General features: G+C 39.2%; 1 protein-coding gene across 1 annotated transcript; it reads left to right on the plus strand.

The window, feature by feature from the left end:
- Positions 1–899: 899 nt before the first annotated feature.
- LOC124897851 (receptor kinase-like protein Xa21) lies at positions 900–2,316 on the plus strand. The gene is made up of 2 exons (XM_047411452.1): positions 900–2,206; positions 2,296–2,316. Exon 1 carries the CDS (start codon positions 943–945, stop codon positions 1,963–1,965), a length of 1,023 nt encoding a protein of 340 aa, XP_047267408.1. The 5' UTR covers positions 900–942; the 3' UTR covers positions 1,966–2,206; positions 2,296–2,316.
- The last annotated feature ends 10,777 nt before the right edge of the window (positions 2,317–13,093 follow it).

Below are 13,093 nucleotides of genomic sequence, written 5' to 3' on the forward strand. Positions count from 1 at the left end.
AACTGCCAAAACAATCTCATCTTGCAGCTGCTTTGAGAACCAGCTTAAAGCATTTTTATTACTAAAGTTATGCCCTATCACATAACTTGTGTCATTGAACTTTGGCACTGTGACATAATTTATGTCACTGAACTTATGCCTTGGAGCATAACTTGTGTCAGTGAACTTACGTCCCACAAATATTTTTGCCTTGCGATTTCTATTTTTCTATGTTTTCGCTGTTGAGGGCACTTTCGGCCACTTTATTATTACTTAAACATTGCAAAGGGCAAAAATTAAATATCACCCCAAAATAATGCATCTGTGCAAACTAACCATTTTGAAGTATCCACTTATTGGAAGACTCCTCTCCAAGTGAAGCACTAGCTATATTTCTTTCTTGGTCTACCACTTAAACTTTATTTTCCAAGTCAAACACTAATTATATGTCAACCAAACATTTATGACATACGAGGATTCCAAATTAAAATTTTATGAGTTCAATCTTAAAGGTTTTCACTGGGTATGTTGTTGTAATCTTTAAAGGTTTTAGAATTGAATGTATTGTATTTGTAAAACTATGGGTTCTGACTTAATTTCTTGGTTCAACCTTAATAAATTTCTATGTATAAACTTATCTCCGCATGAACAATATTAGATTTAGATGAACTCAATATCTCGGTGATGCATCCGCCACTAACAATTGAAATAATGCTTTTATTGTCATGATGGAGAATTATAATAAAATTAAAATGTGCACAATTGAATTTTACAAAATTTGTGGTTATTACCTAATTGCAAAAGTTGTGGTTATTACCTAACTCACCCATCCCATGCCCTGCATAACTATTTAAAATCTCAAAACAACAACGTTATTGGACATAACAAGTTCCTTCTAATTTATGCATTATGAAGAAAACTTTCACCTCTTTTCTCTTAACACTCTTGTTGCTTCACTATGTTATGGCTATTTCAGCCATGACCCATACTAACGTTACCACTGATCAATTAGCTCTTCTCTCCCTTAAATCCCAAATCATTTCAGACCCATTTCACTTCTTGAATGAAAGCTGGTCTCCCGCTACGTCTGTTTGCCATTGGGTTGGAGTCACTTGTGGCTCTCATCATCAGAGAGTGAAATTCTTGAATCTTTCCAACATGGCTCTAACAGGCAAGATTCCCTGTGAACTTGGAAACCTCACATTTCTTGTTTTTCTTAACTTGGGAAGCAACAATTTCCATGGAAATTTGCCTCTAGAAATGGCACGCTTGCACCGGCTTAAGGTTCTTGATTTAAGTTTCAACAGCTTCAGCGGGGAGGTTCCCTCTTGGTTTGGTTTTTTACACCAACTTCAATTTCTAAGTCTTAGGAATAATGGTTTCACGTGTTCACTCCTCTCTTCATTTTCTAATATTTCAAAGCTTGAAACCTTGGATTTGGCATTCAATTCCTTAGATGGTCAAATCCGAAAAGAGATTGGTAGTGTTGAATACCTGAGAAATTTAAACTTGTATGGAAACAATCTCATAGGCTCCATTCCTCCGTCACTCACGAATGCCTCAAGGTTAGAGACTTTAGATTTATCTCGAAATTTACTTCAAGGATATATTTCAGAAGGAATTGGCAATCTTCACAACCTGAACTTCTTGTCCATACAAGATAATCATCTTATCGGTTCTATTCCATTCACAATTTTCAATATTTCGAAAATCAAAGTCCTTGCATTTACAAAGAACAGTCTATCAGGAGATCTTCCTAATGGTTTATGCAATGATCTCACAATACTCAAAGACCTTTATCTGTCTTATAACAAGCTTCACGGACGTATGCCTACAAGCTTGTCAAATTGTTCACAACTTCAAATGTTGTCTTTATCATACAATGAGTTTGATGGTCCAATACATAGTGAAATTGGAAAATTGAGTAACTTGCAGGAATTGTATCTCGGATATTACCATTTCACAGGTATGTTCCTGTTGCATTAACTATCTTATGATTGTTAGTAGTATTGAATCCAATTGCTTCTACAAATAATTTATTGCACATGAATTTCAGGTATAATTCCATTAGAACTGGGAAATCTTGTTAATTTGATATCCATATTCAATATCTCCTCATTGCATTATCTTTCACTAGGGAAAAACAATCTCAAGGGATCCTTACCACTGGACATTGGAAACTTAACAAAGATGCAATTTTTATATCTTACAGAAAATAGGTTTACTGGTAAGTGACAGAAGAAAAAAAAATCCAACTCACTGAACTAACTTGTTTAACACACTAGTATTCATTCATTCTTTTTTATGTGTTTCCAGGTGAAATCCCAAAGAGATAAGAAATCTCATTAAATTGGAGGAACTTCTTCTTGAGATAAATAGTTTTAGTGGTTCACTTCCAATGGAGATCTTCAACATATCAGGCCTGAAAGTAATTGCTCTTACAAGCAATAATCTATCAGGAACCTTCCCAACAAACATGTGTTCTATCTTACCCAACATTGAAAATCTTTTTCTGAACAACTTAACCAATTTTGTTGGGACTATTCCTCATTCAATCTCCAATTGTTCAAAACTTACTCGTCTAGAACTTTCAGAAAACAAACTCACTGGCTTGATTCCCAGTTCACTTGACTCATCTAGAGTACCTAAACGTTGAGGAAAACAATTTAACAAGTGACTCATCATTAAGCTTCCTGACTTCCTTAACCAATTGCATAAATTTAACAGTTCTTTATCTGTCTTTCAAACCTCTAAACATCATGCTTCCAGTCTCTGTAGGTAATCTTTCCACGTCTCTTATAAAGTTTTACGCCGAGAGTTGCAAAATAAAAGGGCAAATTTCAAATGAAGTTGCAAACTTAAGAAACTTAATAGACTTCGACCTTTCGGAAAACAACTTGGTTGGGTGGATTCCCACATCAATTGGCAACTTGAGAAACTTGCAGGGCTTGTACTTGAGTAATAACAAACTTACAGGATCTATCGGAGATGCTATATGTAAATTGCAGCGCTTGGATGTCCTAGACTTGACTCAAAATCAATTTTCAATTTTTCTAACTAATTGTTTAGGAAATGTTACTTCCCTTGGGGAGATATATTTGGGTTCCAATATATTAAGTTCCAATATACCACCAAGCTTAGGGAACCTTAAAGCTCTAGTGGTTCTTGACTTATCGTCAAAAAACATGGTAGGTTCTTTACCTTCAAAGATTGGAAATCTAAAGGCTGCAACACTGATAGATATGTCAATGAATCAATTCTCAAATGGAATTCCTAGAGAAATTGGAGGATTCAGTAACGCCCCGCAATTCGGAATACAATATAGACCATGATTTCAATGCGTTGCTAATCCCGAAGCCATAAAATCCTATTCCAATACAGCATGTTAATTATTGTGTAGCATGTGAATCCGCTCAGGCTTGAATTTAGACCATAGAGATCCTTCAACTCAAGGACGAGTTGGAACTATTTCGATCGACTAAGTTTTAGTGGACGTTGTAAAGTGTGTCAGCTTCCTTCGACCATAACTCTCTATATATGTCGAATTAGGGAACCTAATATGTGTCAAATAATAGGTATTCGAGTTATCTTTCCAACGATACGAATTTGACTAAAATTCGACAGCCAAGCAAGAAGTTATGACCTTTCAAAGTGATAAGCGTCGCCTAACCAATCGCCCATGGCCACTGGAAAACATAGGCGATAGCCTAGGCGGAACCTATGTAAACATAGGTGATAGCCTAGGCGGCGCCTATGTGAAGATAGGCAATGGGATGGGCGGCGCCTATATAAGGAATTCTGGTGATTTAAACACTCCGTGTAGAGGACAAAGTGGTCCTTTTCCACCCTCACTTAGCCCTAAAACATGAGATTTAGTTCCAAGGACCCCAAAATACATATTCTTTCATCAAAAGTACTCAAGATTCTCCTTAGGGTTTCAAAAATAAAAACCCAAATAGTTCAAGATTTGACCGTAGATTTTCAAAGATAATTACATATTTGGATTCATCAATCCGCAAGCTTCAAGAAACAACTATTATCCTTGGAAATAGAGGTACGTGGGGTTATCAAAAAATCTCATGCATGCTCTAAGTCATTTTCTTTATGTCATGGAAATTGTTTGCCTATATACTTCAATGGTTGAAACTATGCATATGTGATTTGAGATTTTCCATGGAAGTTGATAAATATGAATGAGAAATTGTTTTCAAATTCCCATGATAATGTTTCGATACTCCATATTATATTAGGATCAACAAAAGAGAGCATGAATTTGAAATAAATATTGTTCACCACTTGTAAATGATGAAGCACCTTGGTTTTTTTCATGATTATGCATATGTGGATATGATATTGATGACTTGCAAGTCGGGTATGATGATACCCTACAGAATAAGATGCGTGGTTAAATTAAATGAAAATTTGAATGCATTGATTTTTTATGAGAAAGGTGGATGCCCAAAGAAGGCGTTTGAGACACAAGGGCTCATCGCTAGAATAACGTGTTTGCTGACACAGAATATTGGTACCAAGCTAATCGATCTGTGTACTTGACTTCATGTCATTCCCAAATTGGGACTATAGGTAGGAGCCCGATCCAAGTGATCTTGGGCACTACCATTGGGTCGAGACACCATGTTGTGTGGTTTTGAGTGTCTCTCCCTCACTCATATCTAATCTCGGTAGCAACCGAGGTTTGACAGCTGATGTATATTATGTAGGGTATTCCACCTAGCTCAGTTACATTTCATTATTGTTGAGAAAAACTATTGCATTACACCCATGTGATTTCAAATGATTTGATACGAAATTGCTTTATAATGGCTCTCAACCATACTTTGTAAAAATATTATGTTTTGTTTTGATATCTCTGTATGCCAGTACTTTTGTGCTGACCCCTTCCCTCTCTAACCTTTCAGGTTCAGAGGCCTAGTCTAGGGGTCAAGAGAATCAGTAGAACTTTCAAACAGAGCTGTAGAGACAAGTGGTGAGCCTTCTATGTTTCAGAAGGTCTTATGTCCTGCAGTCCTTTTATCTTATATTTAGTTTTTGGGTCTACTGGGGGCCTTATCCCAATTTTCAGATAGACATTGTTTCAGTCATTTGTTAGAGATTTTCGCAGACAGTTGTTCAGAGGATAATTGATGTTGAGGGAACACTATCTCCCTGTTATTGTTTCTTTTCATATTTATGACCATGTTTCCAAATTATTGCGTTTCTTCAGCATTTTTGTGATCATATGAATTAGGTGCTTGATTACCAGACAGATAGAGATGTTTCGGGCCTCAATGGTTCGAAATACTCGTCATTGCTAGGCCCTAGTTCGGGTTGTGACAAACTTGGTATCAAAGCACAGTTCATGGTCCCAGGGTGTCTGTGAAATTGCATTGTATAGAGTCTTATTTATGGGTGTGTAGCGCACCACACTTATAAGCAGGAGGCTGCTAGGCATTTAGGAAATGTTTCCCTTCTTTGTGATTTAGTTCGTGCTTCAGAGTCTAAACTGTCCCCTAATCAATGATCACTTGTGTTTCAGAAACACAGTTATGCCTCTACGTTTTATTGTCGATCAGAATGCTCAGGAAGATAATGTTCGCCCCACCCATGGGATGCGGACCCGTAATAGGGCTCACACTCAAGAATTTGTTCCTACTCTGGGGTCCCTCCAGTTCCGACCAGTCCACCTCGGGCTCCGCGGACTAATGTCAACCGTCCCCCAACTGCTCAGGGAGATATTTCTAATGCAGAATTCAGACGGTCTATTCATATGCTAACATAATTGCTAGCCAACCAAGCTCAACGATCGAAAGATGTTGGGTCTACATCTATTACATCTGAGGCTACTAGAGACAGACATTTCATGAAAATGAACCCACCTAAGTTCACTGGCACCAAGGTGGAGGAAGATCCATAGGAGTTCGTGGATGAGATGGAAAAGATCTTTAAGGTGATGCATGTGGATGTGGTTAAAGGGGTGGAGTTAGCAACCTATCAGATCAAGGACGTTGCGAGTCAGTGATATGCCGACTGGGAAGATGAAAAAGGTGAAAGTGTTGAGCCCACAGTTTGGGGCAAATTTGTGGAAGCCTTTCTTGATCGATTCTTTCCTCTGGAGTTGAGGGAGGCCAAAGCGGAAGAGTTTATGAATCTGAAGCAAGGCAGTATAAGTGTCCTGGAGTACACTTTGAAGTTTAATAAACTAGCCCGCTATGCACCAGAGTTGACTAGTAATATGAGGGCCTGAATGAGAAAATTTGCATCTGGCCTTGCTGATAACCTGGTACTTGAGTGTCAGGGGGCTATGTTGAATAAGGAGTTAGACTTTGCTCGACTGACTGTTCATATACATGAAGTAGAAGACAAGAAGAAAAAGATTGTTGAATCTAGAGAGAAAGACAGACAGGCTAAGAGAGCTAGATCTGCAGACCAGCACCAGAGTTAGCCGCAGAGTAGTAACTGGGGTAATAAGTGGTCGAAGAAGAAGAAGTTTTGGAATAATGCACAGTCAGCAGCCAGCGCCCCAGCAACCAGACCACCGACAAACAGACAAACTCAGAGTTTTCAGACTCCTCATGAGTCCAAAGCTCTAGGACACAGTCTCAGGGCAGTGTAGCCCAGCAGCATCGTACTCATCCGTGGTGTGAGGTTTGCGGAAGGAATCATCTAGGGAAGTGTTAGTTTGAGGGGAGAAACTGCTATACTTGTGGAAAAGTGGGTCACCTTCAAAGAGATTGTCCATCTGCTGGAATAAATGTGTGTGGGGGGAGGGGGGTTCTAAGTCCCAAGCCGCCTCCACAGCTCCATTCCCTAAGGGTGCCTCTTCAGCTGCTGGAAGCAGTCGCAACCGGTTATATTCTTTGACTAACCGCTAGAAGGCAGAAGCTTTACCAGAGGTTGTCACCGGTATGTTGCGAATCTTTTCTCGTAATGTTTATGTATTGCTTGATCCCGGGTCTACTTTATCTTATGTGACCCCTTATGTGGCTGTTCGTTTCAAGTTTGAGCCCGAAGTTATTGTAGAATACTTCTCTATTTCTACTCCTGAAGGCGATTCTGTTGTTGCTAGAAGGGTATATAGAAATTGTGTCGTGCTTATTCATGGTAGGAAAACTATGGGAGACCTTATAGAACTGGATATGATAGACTTTGATGCCATCCTTGGTATGACTGGCTCCATTCGGGTTATGCCACCCTTGATTGCAGAACCCGGAAGGTAATTTTTCCTTTCCCGAATGAGACACCAGTTGTTTGGGCAGGGAGTTCTATGGAACCTTGACGTCACTTTATCTCTTATCTTAGAGCCCAAAAGCTTATCTCCAAAGGTTGTATGTACCATTTAATTCGAGTAAAAGATTCAAAAGTTGGAAACCTTCCTCTGCAGTCAGTCCCCGTAGTGAATGAATTCCTAGAAGTCTTTCTCGAAGATCTCCCAGGGATACCCCCTGATAGGAAGATAAATTTTGGCATTGATGTGTTGGCAGACGCTCGTTCTATTTCTATTCTGCCATATAGAATGGCTTCCGTGGAACTAAAGGAGTTAAAGGAACAGTTTGCAGACCTCCTAGACAAAGGTTTTATTCGTCCTAGTGTTTCCCCATGGGGTGCACCTATTCTCTTTGTGCGAAATAAGGATGGGTCCCTTCGGATGTGCATAGACTACCGTCAGCTGAATAAGGTCACAATTAAAAATAAATATCCTCTTCCTAGGATTGACGACCTTTTTGACCAGCTTCAGGGTGCCAAGTGATTTTCAAAAATAGACCTTCGTTCGGGTTATCATCAGTTGAAATTTAGGGAGTCAGACATACCCAAGACAGCCATCCTAACCCAATATGGTCACTACGAATTTCTAGTCATGTCCTTCGAGTTGACTAACGCCCCTACAGCCTTCATGGATCTTATGAATAGAGTGTTCCATCAGTTTCTTGACTTGTTCATCATTGTATTTATTGATGATATTTTGATCTATTCTAAGAGTAAAGAGGATCACGCCAATCACCTCTAAATTATCCTTCAGACCCCTTAAGGATCATCAGTTGTATGCCAAATTTTCTAAGTGTGACTTCTGGTTAGACGTTATTGCGTTCCTGGGGCATATTGTGTCCAGTGATGGGATAAGAGTGGATCCCCAGAAAGTTGAAGCAGTGAGAAAATGGCCCAGACCCACGACTCCAACTGATATTCGGAGCTTCTTGGGTTTGGCGAGGTATTACAGAAGGTTCATAAAGAGTTTTTCTTCCATAGCTACTCCGCTTACTAAACTGACTCAGAAAAAGATGAAGTTTGTGTGGTCTGACTTGTGTGAAAATAGTTTTGAGAAATTGAAGGACAAGCTGACTATTGCTCTTATTTTGACCCTTCCCGAGGGTGTAGATGATTTTGTGGTTTATTGTGATACGTCCCGTATGGGACTTGGTTGTGTATTGATGCAGCATGGTAAGGTGATAGCTTATGCATCTAGGCAGTTAAAGGTGCATGAGCGGAATTACCCCACTCATGACTTGGAGTTAGCAGCCGTGGTGTTTGTACTTAGAATCTGGAGGCACTATCTCTATAGAGTGCATGTTGATATTTATACTGACCATAAAAGTTTACAGTATGTTTTCTCACAAAAAGAATTGAACCTCAGGCAGAGGCATTGGATGAGGCTTTTGAAAGACTATGATATGAGTCTGCATTACCATCCGGGCAAGAAAAATGTTGTAGCTGACGCCCTCAGCGGGTTATCTATGGGCAGCCTTTCTCTTGTAGAAGAAGGAAAGAAAGAGATAGTGAAGGATATTCACCACCTTGTAAATCTGGAAGTATGACTCTTAGATTCCAAAGATGGAGAGGTGATTGTTCATGAGTTAGCCAAGTCATCTCTTTGTGCTGAAGTTAAGGAAAAGCAGGTTGAAGATCCCATCTTGATATAAATCAAGAAAGATGTGGGTCAACAAAAGGTTATGTCGTTTGAAATTGGTGGCGATGGTATTCTGAGATTTTAGGGTAGGTTGTACGTTTCGAATGTCGATGGGCTATGGAAAAGAATCCTTAATGAGGCGCACACTTTGAGGTATGTCATTCACCCAGGCTCTACTAAGATGTACCATGATTTGAAAACCTTGTATTGGTGGAATAACATGAAACGTGATGTAGCTGATTTTGTGTCCAAGTGTTTGAACTGTCAACAAGTGAAGGTAGAACACATGAAGCCGGGTGGTACTTCCCAAGAGATAGCTCTGCCCTTATGGAAGTGGGAGATGATAAATATGGACTTCATTGCAGGACTTTTGAGATCCTGAAACCAGTATGATTCTATAGGGTGATTGTAGATCGGTTGACCAAGTCAGCACACTTTTTGCCATTGAGGACTAATTATTCGGGAGAGGTTTATACTAAGATTTACATTGAGGAGATAGTTCAATTGCATGGGGCACCAGTGTCCATTATATCCGATAGAGGTACGCAGTTTTCATCTCAGTTTTGGACATCCTTTCAGAAGGGTTTAGGTACACAAGTGAATTTGAGCACAGCTTTCCACCCTCAGATGGATGGGCAAGATGAGCGTACCATTCAGACCCTCGAAGATATGTTGAGGGCATACGTCATTGATTTCAAAGGTAGTTGGGTAGATCACTTGTCACCGGTTGAATTTGCCTACAATAATAGCTACCATGCCAGCATCAAGATGGCCCCTTTTGAGGCTTTGTATGGGAGGAGATGTAGGTCTCCCATAGGATGGTATGACGTAGGTGAGACTCAGTTGTATGGTCCTGATCTTGTTCATCAGGCGATGGAGAAAGTGAAGATCATTAGAGAATGACTCAAAACTGGTCAGAGTCGTCAGAAGTCCTATGCCGATGTTTGGAGAAGAGAACTAGAGTTTGAAATTGGTGATTGGGTGTTTCTTAAGGTTTCTCCTATGAAAAGAGTTATGCGGTTTGGAAAAAGAGGTAAATTAAGCCCTCGTTATGTAGGGCTATATTAGATTTTGAAAAGGATTGGTACAGTTGCATATGAGTTAGAATTGCCTGCAAGTTTGGGTTTCATTCATCCGGTATTCCATGTATCCATGTTGAAGAAATGCATTAGAGATTATTCTATGGTATTGCCAGTAGAGGGTATCAAAGTGACAGACTCCTTGTCTTACGAAGAAGAGCCCGTTGAAATTTTAGATCGCCAATTTTGAAAGCTGAGGAGCAAAGAGAGAGCCTCAGTAAAGGTACTGTGGAGGAATCAGAAAGTCGAAGAAGCAACTTGGGAGTCATAAGATGACATGAGAATCAGATATCCCAAATTGTTTGCTTCGATGGAGAAGGAGACGGAAGGTATTATTCCTATCGTATCTTTCCTAGTCCTTTATTATGCTTGAAATCGTGTCTATCTGTGACCCGCATCATCATTCAGGGATGAATGATCCTAAGGGGGGATAATGTAATGCCCCACAATTTGGGCTACAATATAGACCATGATTTTGATGCGTTGCTAATCCCGAAGCCATAAAATCCTATGCCAATATAGCATTATAATTATTTTGTAGCATGTGAATTCGCTCAAGATTGAATTTAGACCATAGAGGTTCTTCAACTCAATGACGAGTTGGAACTATTTCGATCGACTAAGTTTTACTGGACGTTGTAAAGTGTGTCAACTTTCTTCGACCATAACTCTCTGTATATGTCGAATTAGGGAACCTACTATGTGTCAAATGATAGGTATTCGAGTTAGCTTTCCAACGATATCAATTTGACTAAAATCTGACACCCGAGCAAGAAGTTATGACCTTTCAAAGTGATAAGCGTCGCCTAACCAATCGCTCATGGCCACTGGAAAACATAGGCGATAGCCTATGCGACGCCTATGTAAACATAGGTGATAGCCTAGGCAGCGCCTATGTGAAGATAGACAATGGGATGGGCGGCACATATGTAAGGAATTCTAGTGATTTAAACACTCCGTGTTGAGGACAAAGTGGTCCTTTTCCACCCGTACTTAGCCCTAAAACACAAGATTTAGTTCCAAGGACCCCAAAATACATATTCTTTTATCAAAAGTGCTCAAGATTCTCCTTAAGGTTTCAAAAATTAAAACCTAAATAGTTCAAGATTTGACCGTTGGTTTTCAAAGATAATTACATATTTGGATTCATCAATCTGAAAGCTTCAAGAAACACCTATTATTCTTGGAAATAGAGGAACGTAGGGTTATCCAAAAATCTCATGGGTGTAGTCTTTATGAACATGCATGCTTTTAAATGGGGGTTTTCAATCAAATTCTAATATCTTGCTTTCAATATGATTTCTAAGTCATTTTCTTTATGTCATGGGAATTGTTTGCCTATATACTTCAATGGTTGAAACCATGCATATTTGATTTGAGATTTTACATGGAAGTTGATAAATATGAATGAGAAATTGTTTTCAAATTCCCATGATAATGTTTCGATACTCCATATTATATTGTGATCAACAAAAGAGAGCATGAATTTGAAATAAATATTGTTCACCACTTGTAAATGATGAAGCACCTTGGTTTTTACATGATTATGCATATGTGGATGTGATATTGATGACTTACAAGTCGGGTATGACGATACCCTACAGAATACGATACGTGATTGAATTAAATGAAAATTTGAATGCATTGATTTTTTATGAGAAAGGTGGATGCCCGAAGAAGGCATTTGAAACACAAGGGCTTATCACTGGAATAACGTGTTTGCCGACACGAAATATTGGTACCAGGCTAAGCGATCTGTGTACTTGACTTCATGTCATTCCCAAATTGGGACTATAGGTAAGAGCCTGAGCCAAGTGATCTTGGGCACTACCATTGGTTCGAGACACCATGCTGTGTGGTCTTGAGTGTCTCTCCCTCACTTATACTCTAATCTTGGCGGCAACGGAGGTTTGACAGTTGGTGTAAATTATGTAGGGTATTCCACCTAGCTCAATTGCATTTCATTATTGTTGAGAAAAACTATTTCATTACACCCATGTGATTTCAAATGATTTGATACGAAATTGCTTTATAATGGCTCTCACCATACTTTGTAAAAATATTATGTTTTGTTTTTGATACCTCTGCGTGCCAGTACTTTTGTGCTGACCCCCTCCCATCTCCAACCTCTCAGGTTCAGAGACCCAATCTATGGGTCAAGAGAATCAATAGAACTTTCAGATAGAGTTGTAGAGACAAGTGGTGAGCCTTCTATGTTTCGGAAGGTCTTATGTCCTGCAGTCCTTTTATCTTATATTCAGTTTTTGGGTCTACTGGGGGCCTTGTACCAGTTTTCAGATAGACATTGTTTCAGTCATTTGTTAGAGATTTTCGCAGACAGTTGTTCAGAGGATAATTGATGCTGAGGGAACATTATCTCCCCGTTATTGTTTCTTTTCATATTTATGACCATGTTTTCGAATTATTGTGTTTCTTCCGCATTTATTTGATCATATGAATTAGGTGCATAATTACCAGACAAATAGGGGTGTTTTGGGCCTCAATGGTTCGAAATGCTCATCACGGCCAGGCCCTAGTTCAGGTCGTGATAATTGCAAAATTTGGTTAACCTTTATTTGAGACACAACAAGTTACAAGGAGCTATACCTGACACAGTGAGCAACATGGTAGGCTTGGAATTCCTAGACCTTTCTCATAATAACATATCTGGAATCATTCCTATGTCTTTGGAGAAACTGCAAAACCTAAAGTATTTCAATGTTTCTGTCAACAAATTATTAGGTGAAATACCCACAGGGGGTCCTTTCAAGAACCTCTCGAGTTAGTTTTTCACCGACAATGAAGCATTGTGTGGTTCTTCAAGATTTAGTGTCCCATCAAGCCCAACTTCATCAAAACACAAATCAAACAGGAAAAAATTGCTAGTTTTATATCTTTTTCTAGGACTTGCAATTTTATTTGTTCCTATCATATTTGTTTTTGTATGGATAAGGTATAAAAGAGGTAAAAGAGCTCCTCAACAAGATGATTCATTGTCTACAAAGAAACGAGAAAGAATTCCATACTATGAACTGCTCCAACCAACGGATGATCTTAGTGAGAGTAATCTGATTGGTTCCAGAAGCTTTTGCTCTGTTTACAAAGGCATTCTCAATAGTGGAATTTTCGTTGC

This window comes from Capsicum annuum, chromosome 4 (assembly GCF_002878395.1).
Source record: "Capsicum annuum cultivar UCD-10X-F1 chromosome 4, UCD10Xv1.1, whole genome shotgun sequence".
NCBI classification, from domain to species: Eukaryota; Viridiplantae; Streptophyta; class Magnoliopsida; order Solanales; family Solanaceae; genus Capsicum; species Capsicum annuum.

Coding starts and splice junctions, on each gene's coding strand:
- LOC124897851 (XM_047411452.1), top strand. CDS start 943: ATGGCTATTTCAGCCATGACCCATACTAACGTTACCACTGATCAATTA.